We start from the raw sequence: 16,128 nt of genomic DNA on the forward strand, positions 1-16,128 counted from the left end.
TTTTTTTATTTCACAGAAATCATTAGGCCTATTCTGAAGGCCTAGAAGACCCAGAGGGTCTCTGAGGGTCAGCTAGTTACCCATTTTTTCAGACTAAGACTACACCGCTAAGCTGTACCAAGCGCAAAACTTCTATCTGTATAAAGGGGCCCACTGCTCAGCTGAAAGCTCCCCTGGGTTTACATGAGCATCTGAACTGAATCCCTCTAATGCTAGCTCTGTACACGCCATGTTTCGCCACTCAGTTACCCCACCAAGCAGAAACCTCATCATGCACTGCTCAGTGCCAGTGTTCAGTGCTCATGTACATAAGGCTCCATTCATAAGAGAACGGGTTCCAGTTTAACTCCGTCTGCCAGTCCAGATGTCCCTCTCCCTGAGGTCATTTAGAATGGTTTAAAGGCTTCAGGAGATTTCCACTTCAGTCTTCTCTGAGCCACTGGCATCCAGTCATGCCAAATGTCATAAGGACCAAATTAAAATGAAGGGCATTTTCATTAATATGGCAGTGCTGGACATAGCATCACTCAGGAAAGCCTAAATAAGTCATAAATTTATTGAATATGTGAAGCTTCTGTACATAGACATGCAGACTTCAGACTTTAAATAGCATTAAAATGGTCCCCAAAGCTGAACAATTACAGTGTTGCTAAGCTGAGGACCTGCTAATCTTACAAAGCGCACCTGTGATATACACTACTGTTTAAGAGTTATTATATTAGTAATTGTATAGCCAGTAATAACGTATAATAAAGTATAGTTAAACAATACAAACATGCATTTTTAGATGTTCTTGTATTTTTGGAACAACAAACATTATATATGTTATATGTACAGTATGTATATATGTGTATATATGATCACTATTTTTTAAATATTGTATCTTCATTCCTAATGTAATACAGCTTTTTCCATCATTTAGCGTCATGTACAGATATGTTTATAATTCTGGAGTTCTACCAATCCTAATTCTGTCCGTCCATCTGTCCATCTGTGTAGCTATCTATCTATCTATCTATCTATCTATCTATCTATCTATCTATCTATCCATCCATCTTGAAAACTGACAAATTATTTAAAACTGTGAAGTTGCACAGAAATGGCAGATTACAACCATTTATACATTTACCTGCAACCAAATTAGTTTTATATTAGGATGGAAAATACCTGAGTAGTTCTTTGTTACTATAAGTAAGTTTTCTCTTAGAATATTACTGAAAATAAGTAATGTTTACTTATGCTCAATTACATTCTCAACAGAACTAACATGATTTTTACTCCTTATATTTTCACTTTGACCTTCAAATTGCATGTTTTATATCCCAGAGGCCAGGAGGTTTTCCTTTCTCTCTCATTGATCAGTTGAGTTCCTGTACATTTGAATTTATTTTTATTAAAGCATCCAACCAAGTAAATATATCAGTATAAAATGGAACGGCCCACAACTATGCTTGCTTATCTTTGTGTAAAGATTGGTACTGCAGGTAGTCACTGCATAAAACCAATAAACAAACAAAACACTCTTAATTATGTCTGTTAAAACATTTACATTTCATTTGTATTCACCTGAGTATTTTTAATGTAGATATGCTTTGACCTTCACTCACGTATATTTTTGGCTTCAAGCTTCCACATTTAATTGAGTCAGATTTTGTCAAGGTGCTCATACTTTCACACACTTTTTCCACCTTTCCTATATGTTCTTGAAAACAGTGACTCAACTTTTCAGCAATGATTTCAAACTTTTGAGAGATGCATGTATGACTGCATTGATGTCCTAAAATCATCAAACTGAAGCTGGTCTGTTGGTCTATTTCTTGATGAAGACGATCCACAGCCTGATATTAAAACATTTTCCACTGGAGATGAGAAGTTAATGCAGGCGATCTGAGGGCTAATCCTGATGCTGGGTATTCTCCTGTAAGGACAAACAGAGCCGAGGTATCTCAGCAATGCCTGAGCGCCGACGTGCCTTTGGTGGGTAAGAATAGCCCCACAATGGAGCTCGTGTCTCTCGTCTTCTGTTGTCTGAGAACAGTTGTCGTCCTGGACAGGGCGAGGGAGAGAGAGGTAAGACAGGAAGCAGCGGCAGAAGCTGTGTGGATGACACCAGGCTAGGCCCAGCCGTCTCGCCTTCCCTGCTGGGATTCTGGATTGCTTTAATTGGATCAGTTTCAGTTCCTTAGCAGGGACTAAATGTGATTCTGTGACTCTCACCTGGAGAAAAAGCAAGTTAAGTTCTTAGTGGTGGGCTCTCTTCATGATCTGAAGTCATGGGGAGGCAGAGTCCCTCAGAGGCTGTCTTCATCGCACTGAACTACAACATCACTATTGTGGGTAGGTTATGCACTTAAAGCTTATTGGCTCCATTTTTCCTTTCCTAACTTATATGACTTATATATTCCTTATATAACTTATGTATTTCATATTAGTTCCATGGTAGTTACGGATTAATTCTAAAGAGTTACTTAACCTTAATAACTGAATAATAATCATAGAATGTAAAGGATTAAGTTCCTTTAATTTGGCAATGTGAATTATTGACATAGTATGTTTTGAACTAAGAATCAAATTGCAGCAAAACGTTCATTTGTAAAATTAGAAAACCCACAAAAAGTCATTGCATGACAATTATAACCTTTCAGGCTTCTAATCTGTCTGTAGCCTTTCATATATAATCTTCTGCAGTGTCATAGAAAACAACCAGCAGTAGCATCACATTGTAGGTAAATCTCTGAATTGAAAAGACTTGCTGTAAGACCTTCTGAGATTCCTGGTTCAGTATTTGTTTAAAGAAAGCCTGATTTTCTGTGAATGAAATATTGTTCACAGGAAAAGATGCAAAGAAAATATATGCAAATAAACTGCTTTTTACTGTAGGCATTAAACAGTGATATGCAAATGTTTAAAGTCAAATCAAATGTCAAATGTTTTGTTGATTTTCTAAGTCAAGGTATAGTCAACACATCCTCTACAGAAAACAAGCTTAAATATGGCATTTTTTTAGTACACAATTTCTATTTACTAGCTAAATTTAACATACTGGGAAAAAATCTAACATAAAATGCTAAAATGCTACACGTTTTTTTTTGTTTTTTTTTCCCCAATATGCTGAATTCAGCAAATGAACAGTAATTGTGCATTAAAATATGTGAGTGTAATGTAAAAGTGTGTTCTCTGTAAAGGATGTAGAGTTATGCTGTGTTTGACTTGTCTCGGAAGTGGGAAGTAACAAGGGAGCTTGGAACTGCGTCATTTTCAGGCTACACATTGAAAAAAACATGGAAGCCTACATGAAAATAAGTACTGTTGGCCACAAGTTAACCTGCTAAAGTTAGGGATATGACTTGAACGTTTATAACGTATTTACCTTCTCGAAACCCCAAATTTTAAGGTCATTGTTATAAATTTAGCTAATTATTGTGCATGTTTGTTGACTGATCTAAGGCAAATCTCATTTAAAAGTAGAAATATGGGTCTTTATTACTGTACTCTATTACTGTATTACGGTGTGAGCAGCCCTGTTGATTTGATGTCATACGCTGAGCTCAGAGTTGAGAACACCATTCCGTATTTTCTTTGATTTTTCCTATGCAGAGCTGGGAAATTTGGATTTACAAGCTTCAGTCAAATGCAGCATTATTTTCACTTAAAAAATCAACAAAACGTAATGGTAGCACTTTATTTGGAGTGGTCCTTTGTAGATGATTAATAAACTCTTAACAGATTATCAGTAACACATCAACAACATATCAGCGAAGTAGCAGTAGTGAAGCATCTGAATACACTGAAGTAAATATCTTTTAGATGTAAGTAAATGTGTTATGTTACTTCCATTATGCAAAACCTAACCTTACCCAACCTTACCCAACACCTAACCCTAACCCTCATATGTTTTTGATGTTACTGAGTGTTTGTTTCATTTAAAAGGACCACTCAAAATAAAGTGTCACCAATGAAATTTGGCCAAATTTTGCATACGACTGTAAATCATTTGAATATATTTTGTGACAACTGTATAGTTAAATTGTTTACTTTTTTAGACGTGTCCATTTTCTGTTGCGATGCCAATTCATGTCCTTTAAACCTTGTTCCTAGCTTAATCGGATCCATGACGTTGGTTTTTTCATCTTGTAGGGAAGGTATGGCTGGTCCTGACGGTCTTCTTGCGTATACTGGTCCTCTTCTTTGCCGGCTATCCTCTCTACCAGGATGAGCAGGACAGATTTGTGTGTAACACTATCCAGCCTGGCTGTGCCAACGTGTGTTACGATATATTCGCTCCGCTGTCCTTGTTCCGCTTCTGGCTGGTCCAGCTTACTTCCATTTGCCTACCTTACATTATATTCGTAGTCTATGTGATCCACAAAGTTCTGTCCAACCTGCCGGCTGATCTTGAAGCTTCTGAGAGGATGAAGCTTGGATCTCTCTACAAGATCTATGAGGAACCTTTGCGTGATACATCCCTGTCAAAGGCCACTGTGAAGTCTGAGGTTGGGAGGCTGCGCCGTTTCACAGGGGCCTACATATTCCACCTTCTGCTCCGGATTCTTTTAGAAGCTGGTTTTGGAGCTGCCCATTACTACCTGTTCGGCTTCCACATTCCTAAGCGCTTCATGTGCCAGCAGTCTCCATGCACCATCATGGTGGACTGTTACATATCCAGACCAACTGAGAAAACCATCATGCTGAACTATATGCTGGGGGTGGCTGCCCTGTCCCTTCTTCTCAACATCTTTGATCTGACCTGTGCCATCAAGCGGTCGGTCAGGAAGAAGAGCAAGAAGAAGATGCTGGTGGAGAAGATGTATGAGGAAGAGAGGTACTTTGTTTCTGGAAATGGAGGCACAAACTCTGCCCCTCCTGTACCTCAGGACTTGCTGGCCAGAGGAAGCTTCCGTAAAAGAATTAGCAAGGCCTGTGCTGATGATGGTGCTTCACTGCAATTAGAAGGAGACCTTCATCTACCTGCACCTCATGAAGGACCTCCTCTAGGTATCAACCTTGGCATACCTGGCTCTATCAATGGTAACAAAGCTAGTGGTTATCCGATTCCTCAGGATGAAGGGATGGAGCGGGAGGGCAGTGAAGTGGCGCTTTGTCCACCTGAACCTTTGGGCACTCCCAGGTCCATCCGGGTCAATAAGCGTAGTCGTCTCAAGCCGCCACCTCCTCCTAGGAAGGACAGACCTGCAAGCGCAGGGGCGCTGGACATCACGGAAGCAACAGCGGTTTGTACAAGGAGAGTAGGGCAATACACACTGGTGGAGATGAGCACAGGAAATGACCTGCCGTCCAGCAGTGGAGATGGACAGGAGAAGAAGTCTGAGTGGGTGTAACAGTCCAGAGACTTCCATTAGATGTCATTAGAGGATGAGGAAGGGTTGTCTGCACTGACCAGTCTATGGAGCCCCCCTCCAGAGGGTGGTAGGAGAAAGATGATACCTATCATTGCTGTTGGAGCAAAACCTTGCATCTCCATTTTTGTTTTTTTTGGTTATGTTTTACATTTTTGACAATGCCATTTTTGCTCTTCATATTGTGTGAAAAGTTCCATGATGAATGGATCAATAAGAACAGTCCAAAACGACTTACAGTTAACTCGATTTACATTAACTTCCTTTAAAATTCAGAACATTTTCCTTCACCTGTAAAGTTACCATTTTGGTAAAAGGTTTGTTCAGACAACAGTAATATGTATTGACATGCATTGACGTACAGGGGACTCATAACTCGAGTTTTCCGTGGCAGAATGCACCATATCAGTTTGTGCTGTGACACTTTAATCAAGGGGGCGTTCTTAGAACTACATGACACCTACATAAGCCATTTATGACAGGTGACATAAACCTACATTAACATTTTATAAAAGGCATTTTAACATAATTAAGATTATATTTCCAGAGAATCTTCGCAATCGTGAATCATTGGATTCAGGTTCTCTGGTGAAGTTATTGATCTGGTTGCTGGTCTACTTACTGAAAGGTGGTACAGGTATTATTCTGGTCATGTGTAAAAGCAAACAGCAAAAAAAGAAAGCTGAAACGGACACTTTTAGTTTTCCCTCAAATTTAAGGAGAGCAGGTGGGTCTATTTCAATTCTATTTTAATTCCCAGCTCCAACATAAGCAACAAGTGAATAACGTTTCAAGGTCCAAGATTAACACCCACCAAGAGCCAAATACCGGTAGATTTTCTGGCTTACACTAAGATAATCTCAGAGCTAATGTTTGATGTACTGCATCAGTGTCCTTGCAAGGCTCCAGATGCCGTCCTTTTGTTGATATAAAATAGTATAAAAGATGGCATAAAATCTGCTTCAGGAAAGATTTATACTGAATATAGTAGTGCTGGCTGAATATAATAGTCTGGATGAATATAGAAGTACTATTCACAGCTTAGAACAGACTGTTGTTGTTGACAATGATTAGCCAATAATGGATCAATAATAGTGAGAGTTTAACTGAGAGAAAACAGAACTTTTTATTGCAGAAATCACTGAAATGCACTCATTATACTCGACATAAAATGTATCACTGTAAGTGTGTGGAATCTGTTCATTTTGTTAGGCTTGTTTTGAGATATTCTTAGAACAGGACCTGGTGAATTGTGTAAAAGACGTGCTAGATAAGACTGGGGGGAAAGCCGTCTGATTGCTGTGGTTAATAATGTAATTGTAGTATCAGGTCAAAGGTTGACCTACATAAGATACCCTGTGCTTGTAATTAAAAGGTCCACATTTTAGGGAAATAGACCCACCCCTTAGGCTGACTATGCCCCTGATATAGGTAAATGTCTGTTATTATGAAAGGCTTATGTAGTTTTATGAGTTGTACTTTGAGATAGCCCCACTGGCTTTTTCTGCACACACTCAGAAATAAAGGTATGAAACTGTCACTGGGGCAGGACCATTCTTGTCACTGGGGTGGTACCCTCAAGCGTACATATCAGTAGCTTTAGTCAGGGAACATAACTGTACCATAATCCATTGAAATTATATTTTCTAAATTGTACTGACTCCACACACCCCGTCTCGTCTCCAGGCTTTTTTATTTTTTATTGTTTGTTTTAAAACATCAGGTTATGAAAAGGCACAAATAAATCATTTTCACTGGGGAAAAACTTATTAAAGGTACACAGTTGAACATTAAAACCACTGTTGTACCTTTGAGGGAACATTTACATTGTTTGTACCTTGATGAACGAAGAATGTACCTGCACAGAACCTTTATTTCTAACAGTGCAGCTGATCAAATGTGTAATGAAATGCTGAAACATTTTGATACTAAAGTATGACTCACATCTGAGGCAGCTGTCAGTTCAGGTTTGAATAATTTACCACTTCATTAAAAAGTGAAATATGCATTTAAAAACTGTTAAAGAGCTAAAAAAAGATGCTAAAAGACGAGGCTTAATATGTAATCAGAGATATCTGATCCTAGTCCTGAAGTACCCCTGCTATTTACGTTTTGGTGTTTTATCTGCTCTAACTCGCCTACTTTAACTCAGAAAAGTCTTGATAATTAGCTGACTGCTTGGATTAGAAGTGTTAGAACAGTGAAAAGCCCAAAATATGCAGGAATCTGTTCTAAATGTGTTCTAAAAGAAATCGAAGGCAAAACTGAAGGTGTTCAAAGGCGTCAGAATCAGCCGAAAGAGGCTGAGCTCGATGTATTCCAACATCACTGCGGTGTATGCCACCCACCACAGCCACGACCTTCACCATCCACCTGTTGTTTCTGTTTGTATTAGCGCTTTCAGCCTCTGTCTCACTAAACACAGACAGCCCTTGACCTCCCCTGACCCGTTGAGTACAGTAAGCGTGAGAGGTCATTCTAAAACCAGGTTTGTTGTAACAGAAGAGTCTCCAAGGTTGCTGGGTCAAAGCCGCCACACATGCTCCTCCCTGTGGAGTCGCCGGCAGACCTCCAGTACAGCTGGGCTGAGGGACTTCCCGTGTGGATTTTCCCTCCGACATTAAAAGAGTTGGCCAAATTGCTAACATAGCTAACCAGAATCCAAAAATGCTTTGTTCACCAATACATAATGTGATTTTAAAATGCACAGGCATGTGTCAGTTTTTGGTGTAGGATTGTAAAACAAATAACACTTAACATATAAACAATGTAGAGTAGTCACACTAGCTGTATGTAATTCAAGTGAAGGCCAGTTTAAACATTACTTGACATATGAAATCAAAACATGTTGCAACATGCACCAGCTTAGGGGTGGGTTGAAATATTTAGTAACTACTAAGCTTAGTGTAAAAGCTGGGTGCATGCTGGGTGCATGCTGGGTATTGTAGTGAGAGAACACTGATGAAACAATAAATAATTGTGAACTTTATCAAACCAATGAGGCTGGGGGATGCAGCGCTGCACTACACAGTACTAGACCTATGTAACATACAGTTGTATGCAGAAGTTTGGGTCTTTCTGTTAATTTTCTAATTGAAAATAAGTTTAAACATCTTCCACAAAGAAACACTTCTGCACATTTTGATACACAGTTACTGTTTATTTGTGGATTTTAACAAATTGGAAAAAAATATTATAAAATGTGGCCGGTGCAAAAGCTATGGCACATTTTGTGTTTGGCTTTTTCCATTATGTTAAGCCTATTTTCACTTAGAAAATCAATAAAAGAGGTCATTTGATCAGGGTGTTCAAACATTTGCATACAACTGTACCAAACGGCACATTCAATGTTAGTTGTAGGCTAGAAAATCCCTCATTCTAATACATAATATAGCAAAATAATAAATAATATAGGTGTATATAGCTATCATAAATATATACCTATACTAAATAATATACCTTGTATAGATAATATTAAGCTGGTGATAAAACTGCACATAAAGACATACAAAATGTAATGAGATGGGCAAATATGTTGGTGCATGTGTTTAGTGGGGATAATTAAATTGCACATGTGATGTTATTGTGGTATAATAAAATAAGTAACTAAATAAACAACCTATAAAGAGAGAGATAGTAATAAAAGCTGTAAAGTCTGCAGTGAAGGTTCTTCAGGTATTAGGATGTGGGAAGTGAGGTAAGTTTAGAACGTTAGCGTGGCCTTATTAGCATAATCAAATCTGAATTATGCTAAAGGGACCCTGCCTGCTTTTCTTTCTTCATTAGCAACGTTAGCATTTTTTGGGTTGAGGTATTCCATTAAGAGACCACTGGGCTTTTCTAGCCGGTAAAGGCAGCCTCGGCCTGCAGTGCATCGCAAAGTAATTAGAGTCAAAGCCGGGATACATATTTATGGAGGTGGTTTGTCACAATATATTCAAGGACCCAGAGGGCTTTGAGGCTGGAACTTTAGAACATATACAAACACTTAAAATAGCATGCCGTGATCCAGTGAAACATGAGAGTGCGATGACGCCTGCCTCACACCAACCTCTCCGAGCACATTTCACCTCTACAGCCAAATGAACTGCAGAGTGCTGCCTGCATTCAGCCTCTCCTGCTCTTCTAATAGCAGTCATGTGTCACAGAGAGACAAAAGCGGCCTCTCTGGTACTTTTTTCACACCCTCGAATGTGTCGCTGCTGATGATTTGTCATTGCTGGGTCTTTTTCCTCCCGTCTTTTATCACCAGCTTATGTCCTTGGATCCATGTCGAACCGTTTGTTGGCGAGGGACTCCTGACAAGTCCAGCTTTGATACGAGGAAGATTGATGGTGCCTTAGTGACAAAAGAGAGCCGCCTCAATTGACACGTCACTCTGCTCTTTTTGAAATTGCCTGATCAGATCACGTTCTATCTGTAGATGTGGAACCTTACACCATCTCCAGCTTACTGACATGGCTTCGTTTCAGCACAGCCCGTAAAGGTGCTGAGCGTGGCTTTGATACCAGATCCAGACTGCTCACACACTATAGCTGACTAACAATAGAGCAGCACTCTAGGCATGGACTCTAAAGAATGGAAAAGGCAGTTTACTTGATTTATGTGACTCTGCAATTGAGAGTTTTTGTCATGTATCTTCATGTGTTAAAGAAGAGAGGCACACTATAAAACAATTTGTGATTTGATTAAAAAACGTTGTACATTGTTGAGGCCTTCTTTCACCTCATGTACTGTGATTTAGCTTGTTTTTAAATCTTTTAAATGAAGTGCAATTGCATTATCAATGTTTAATCCCAAAATATGTGATTCTACCTGTTTTACCATGGTATTATTTCAAACTAAAAAAGTTCTGCACTCATTTTTTTTTTCATTTAAAGGCCTTAAAGTACCTATAAGGTCATAGTTTAAACCATAAATATATCATCTATGATTTGTGATTTCATTAAAAAAATGTTATATACTGTTAAGGCCATCTTTTACTTCATGTACTATGTTTAAATTGGAAATTTGTTTTGTTTTAGCTAGGTTTTTAAATCTTTTAAATTAAGTGTAATTGCATTATCTTGTTTAATCCCAAAATATGTGATCATGACTATTTTGTCATGGTATTTATTTAACTTTGGAAGCTGTTCTGCACTCATTTCATTTAAAGACCTAAACGTACCTAGAAGGTCATACTTTAAACCATAAAAACGTAATCTATGTTGAACAATACGTAAAGTAATAATAATAAAGCATAATAAGAAGAATAAAGTGGGTTATGTATTTTATGTATTATTATTATTCCCTGGAAACTGCTCCAAAGGAGCATCCCTAAACCTTCACATTTATTAGGAATGCACAGATTTATGAATATACATGATTATGCATATTGTAAATGTCCCTTGCATCCCTGTTTTCAAACCCCCACTACCCTGCATACAGTAAAATTATAATAGCAAGATCGCCCAATAAATATTAAGCCACACACTGAACAGCAGTGCTAAGTGTTGAGCGGTGCTAGTGAAAGCTTAGCAGGCTGATAACTCAGCTCAGCACACCAAAGAACAGGTTAGATTCTGTCTTTCTGTCATCCCAACACCAGTCAAGGATAGTCTTCATCCTCTAGACTAGCAGTTATCAAACGTGTGTCATGGTATATGATGCTGTTTTAATCATCTCTGGATGCTAACAAGGTTAAGCTAAGTTAGCGGCTCCACACAAAACAGCGTAGGTTCCATAGACTGTGTGGTTCTCTTCCTTCAGATCGGAGTCTCTGAGCTCTAAACTTGTGTCAGTAGAGCTTCAGTGAGCTGAAATAAGTCCTATGCTGAGTTGTTTCAAGCTGTAGCATGCTAAGCTACTGCTACCTGCTACTACAACAGCTCTACGTACCATGTTAAACATTTATATACCATATTAGATGTTTATTAGACATGTTATAGTGTAATTTTGAATACCACCATCATTTATCTACTTTAGCTAATGGCTAATTGCACAGTCCAAATAGCGTGAAACAGCATGTATATTTATCTATCATCATTCCTTCTTCACACAGTCTATTACTAAACTAACCAACAATTCACAACATTTGTCTTGCTTTGGGATTTGAGAGCTGCTAACTACCAGATTTGCACCTTGTTTCTAGCAAAGCAAACTTCTAACAAAAGTTTCCATTCAAAAACAAAAGCTTTTGTGCTTCAGAATCAGTTTGGTCCTGTTCCTACAGGCAAATTCTACACAAAAGCTTCGCTGAAGAGTATATTCTATAGTTTTGACGTTATCTCTTTTGCCACCGATAATACAATATATATCACCAAGACATTTCAAATTAAAGGAATATGTAAGTCAAAATGCTAATGTGGCTAACAATACATGGAAGTGAACAGCCACCAATTAGAATTATGAAAAATAAACAATGCTAATTAGTGGCTACTAGGTTCTGTTTACTGTTGGCCAAATTAGTCTGTCCAGTAAAGGTGTTCCTTTAAATCCATGGTCACCAACTCACTTCCTGAAAATCTACTTTCCTGCAGAGTTTAGTTCCAACATCTATCATGCTGCCCCTCCCCTCAGCCAATGCTAATGCATCTGATCCAACCAATCAAGTACTTCTGAAGAAGCTAATTAGCTGGAGCAGGTGTGGAAGACTGTGGTATGAACTAAATTTCACAGGTAGGTAGATTTACAGGGCCAGGGTTAGTGACCACTGCTCTAAATGAAATGGTATGGTTTGCTCACTACAGCAGGCTGCCCTCTAGTGGATATAAGGATATTTAGAGTCCAGCCGGGGAAAACAGCTTACACTGATCTGCAGCACAGACAAGATTTCTGACGTTATCTCATCATAGCATACTTTTACATTACTTTCAGCTCTGATGATGCCTGACATTGATGCAGTAAAAATGCCAGGTTCATTGCCAAACTGAAATTTGTGACGTCAAATTTACAGTTTCTGCTTTTATCCCCAGACGTAGTTGATCAGCAAAGACATATTTGGTGTCCTAAGTTTATTTCTTCAGTTTTACACTGGAGCTCTGAGGCTAATGTAGCTAACAAGTAATGGAAGCTTACACTCACACCAGTTAGCACTGTGCAAAGTACATATTGCTGCTGTCAGAGCAAAACCTCGCATCTCTAAAATGGTAACTTTACAGGAGAAGAAAAAAAAACAATACTTTACTTTTAATGTAAGTCAATGGAAGCAGACATTTTTCCAAGTTCCAAATTTCCAAGTTCCAAGGAAAAAGGAACAGGCATTTTCATTTTTGTCGTTTTTAAGTCAAAAACTGAAAAACGACAAAAATGGAGATAAGAGGTTTTGTTCCATCAGCAGCGATATCATCATCACACTTGACTCAAACTGTGTTGAGTTGTTAAGTAATCTTCTATATTTAAGGTATATAATTTTCAGGTAAGGTTAAACTTGTGTAAATTAATTTTTTCGCTGAACTATAGCTTTAAAAAAAGATAAATTACAGAAATGTCACATTCTTCTTATTGTATTCTGTCAATGTATTGTTATGATTAACCTTTTCAGAAGTATTTCAAAATGGTTTGTACTTGGAATTTGATAAAAGTCAATAACTGTGTGTGTAATGTTGATATTTACATGTCCCGGCATATCTGCGAGGAGATGGGGCAACATGCTCTCTCGTCTGTCTCCTCAAACATCACTGGGTGGGTGAAAAATAACTGGAGCGTCTCAGATTTCTCAGTGTTGGTATTTGAGTTTTGATGACAGAGGATGATTGTTCCCTCAGATACTCAGATACTCTCCCTCAGATAACTGAAGCTGCTGTTGGACTGTACAAGCCTGCACACATGATTCTGCCACTCACATCACACTTTACTCACTTTAGTTCCTCTTCATTTATTTGGATAACTTCAATAAATGTTTTTTTTTAATTTGCATTTTTATACAGTCCACTGAAGTGAGATGCCATACAGAGCACTGTGTAAAAGACAGAGATCACCTTTCATTTATTCAATGTACAGTTAAAATGCCCTACATTTTTTAGTGTAAGGAAAAAAGTAAAGCCCATATTGTGGTGTTGTGCAGAAGGAGACTAAGAGGAGGCCAGACGTTCTGCTTAAACTGTGCTCTTTTGTTAAAGAAACAGCAGAAAAAGCTACTGCCTACAGTCAAACTCATGGGGGGGAGGTCACCAAAAGCCATAGGCTCCCACCCCACAGTGACCCTCCTCCCTTGCACAGAATGACCCATGCCCCAGACACTCACACAAAACACACACATTTACATACAAACCACCAAACAAACAACAACAACAAGAACTGTCTGTTTTAGGAGGGGGTGGGGGGGGGGCATAACTTTGCCTATTGTGCCCCAAAGCCCTATTCTCAGTATCAGAGCGAGTGGCAGCCGCCATAATGTTTTAAATAGAAAAATGACAACTAAATATAATATCATGTTTTTTAGTATTTAATTCATTATTTGTCTTCGTTAAAGATCCTTTTTGTTGTGTGTGTGTGTTTGTGTGTTGGGGGGGGGGGTTGCTTTCAGTTTCAGTAAGTTCAGTTTTAGAAGTTGGTTTTTGCTACTCATGATTCAAGAACACATTCAGTGAAGTTGAGGTCTGGACTGGTCAATGGGTGGTCAGCCCATTGTCCTGAGAAAATCAGGAGTTTTTTGTTCCTTTTCTCATTAATGGCTTCTTGACGGCTACACATCCTTTCAGACTCATAGCACTGAGTTGTCTTCTCACAGTGGAAGGATGGACAGAAACACCTGTGGATTTTTTCAGATCTGCAGTGAGAGTGGAGCTTGATTTTCTCCTCTCTCTCAAAGATGAAAGCTTTAAGTGCTGTTTGTCTGATAGGAACAGTTTTGGTGGGCTATCAATTTGTTTATGTCCCATTTTCTTCATATCTTTTAATCATTTTTTAACTATAGTTTTGGAAGCTCCTCTTTTTCCACTTATTTCTCCTTCCTTATGCAAGTGCAATATCTAATTTCTAATCTCCACAGAAATCAGTTATAACTACCCTAAAATGTACACAGTAATTTACAGGTTGTTACTAAATAATAAGTTAGTAATTGTGATGTTGACAAGTCAGTAATAACATGTATTAATAAAATTGTGGTAATAAGTTGTACTAACCTAAAAATTACATGCTGCTGTTCCAGCTGTTACTAAAAGTTACATTCAGGTTAAGAACGATAAACAAAAACGTTGTATTAAGATATTAGTGGTGTGGTGTCAGTTTCTTCCATCACTGAACTCATTTCTGAGTCTTTTGTCAAATCTGTGCTTCGTAATATTCATAAATGTTATATATTATATACATTTTATGTAGTATTTTATTCACAGGTAACACAAAAGGAACGTGTGATGCTGCATATTTCAGGCCTGATTCTTTGTAATCTCAGTATATTTTCCTCAGTATATCCACTCCTGGGTATCCACACTTGTCTGTAGGTGGACCTACATGTAAAACTAACAGAACCACCATGAATGATTATAATACGATAATTCATAATATAACTGCAGTCATATTCTATTTTATATTAGATTAGTGACAATACCGATCCTGATATCCAGTCCAGCATCAGCCCAATACCATTATCAGACTGGTGCCATCTCTACTTATATAACACATATTTTACTTAAAATGTGCTACTGATGAGGTTCCCTAAAGTATCACAATTTTACACCTACACTGGTGAAGAGAGAGCGCACAGTTCAGTTACAATCTCACTGTTAAGAGTCTTGGGACATGTCAGTATGTTTTTACATCAATGCTGCCCTCTAGTGTCTCTACCTCACACTGCACTCTCTCAGGAAAGCCGAGTCGAAGAAAAGCCCAATTGCCAAATACTTTTCTATTATGTTTATCTATTATTTCTTTTCATTCCTCTTGATTAGCTGCATGTTCCTTTGATTGATATCCAAATCTACCAGACCACTTAAACACCTATCTGAACGTTGTGCATTGCTGTAGTGAATCATCTGCACATCTGACATTTCACACTTAAATATTCATGTGTAAATCTTTGTTTCCATTCAGTGCAGGCCACATGTCCTGGCTACTATCAGACTTAATCGTCTGCTTTCAAAAATAGTGTCTTTTTTCTTTAGTATTTTCTAGTTTGAACGTGTCGACTTAGACAACCGTAAGTAAGACGAATCAGATGAGCGAGTTGCAGTGCTGAGCCTATTATAAACATTGTGAATGAATATGATATAAAAAATGAATAAATTAATGAATAACTAACACAAAAACTAAATCCAAACCACTACTTGAGATCAGACACACAAGTTATCACTATAGTGCAGCTAAGAACTGCTGTGAAAACACAGAGCTCACAGTGAGTGACAGGAAAGACAGGACGTACATAACAGGAGTATCAACAGACACAGAGTAGAATGAACAGTAAAAACAGAGACAGCCAGAATTGAGGAGGCAGAGACCTCTGGTGGCAGACAGAGAAAACTGAGAGGGGAAACAAAATCAAATTGCTATATGCTGCAGGCTTTGCATTCCTCCTTTCTGTGTGGAGTTTGCATGTTCTTCCTGTATCTGCATGAGTTTCCTCCCACACTCCAAGGACATGCAGTCAGGTGAATTGGAGATGCTAAATAGCTCCTAGATGTGAGTGTTCATGTGTGAATATATATGTCTGTGTGTCTGCCCTGTGATGGGCTGGCGGCCTGTCCAGGGTGTTTCCTGCCTTCTGCATAAAGACATATGTAATGATATATCTTCTTTCACTTTGATGGTCTCTGTTCGTTTGTGTCACATGGACAAATGAATATGAGTGCAAAAA

The 16,128-nt window shown here is 38.4% G+C and overlaps 1 protein-coding gene across 1 annotated transcript; it reads left to right on the forward strand.

The window, feature by feature from the left end:
• Positions 1–2,076: 2,076 nt before the first annotated feature.
• Positions 2,077–6,838, forward strand: LOC118813352 (gap junction delta-4 protein). Its single transcript, XM_036578642.1, has 2 exons — positions 2,077–2,337; positions 4,138–6,838. Exons 1-2 carry the CDS (start codon positions 2,274–2,276, stop codon positions 5,337–5,339), a joined length of 1,266 nt encoding a protein of 421 aa, XP_036434535.1. The 5' UTR covers positions 2,077–2,273; the 3' UTR covers positions 5,340–6,838.
• The last annotated feature ends 9,290 nt before the right edge of the window (positions 6,839–16,128 follow it).

Source organism: Colossoma macropomum, unplaced genomic scaffold, assembly GCF_904425465.1.
Source record: "Colossoma macropomum unplaced genomic scaffold, Colossoma_macropomum, whole genome shotgun sequence".
Classification (NCBI taxonomy): Eukaryota; Metazoa; Chordata; class Actinopteri; order Characiformes; family Serrasalmidae; genus Colossoma; species Colossoma macropomum.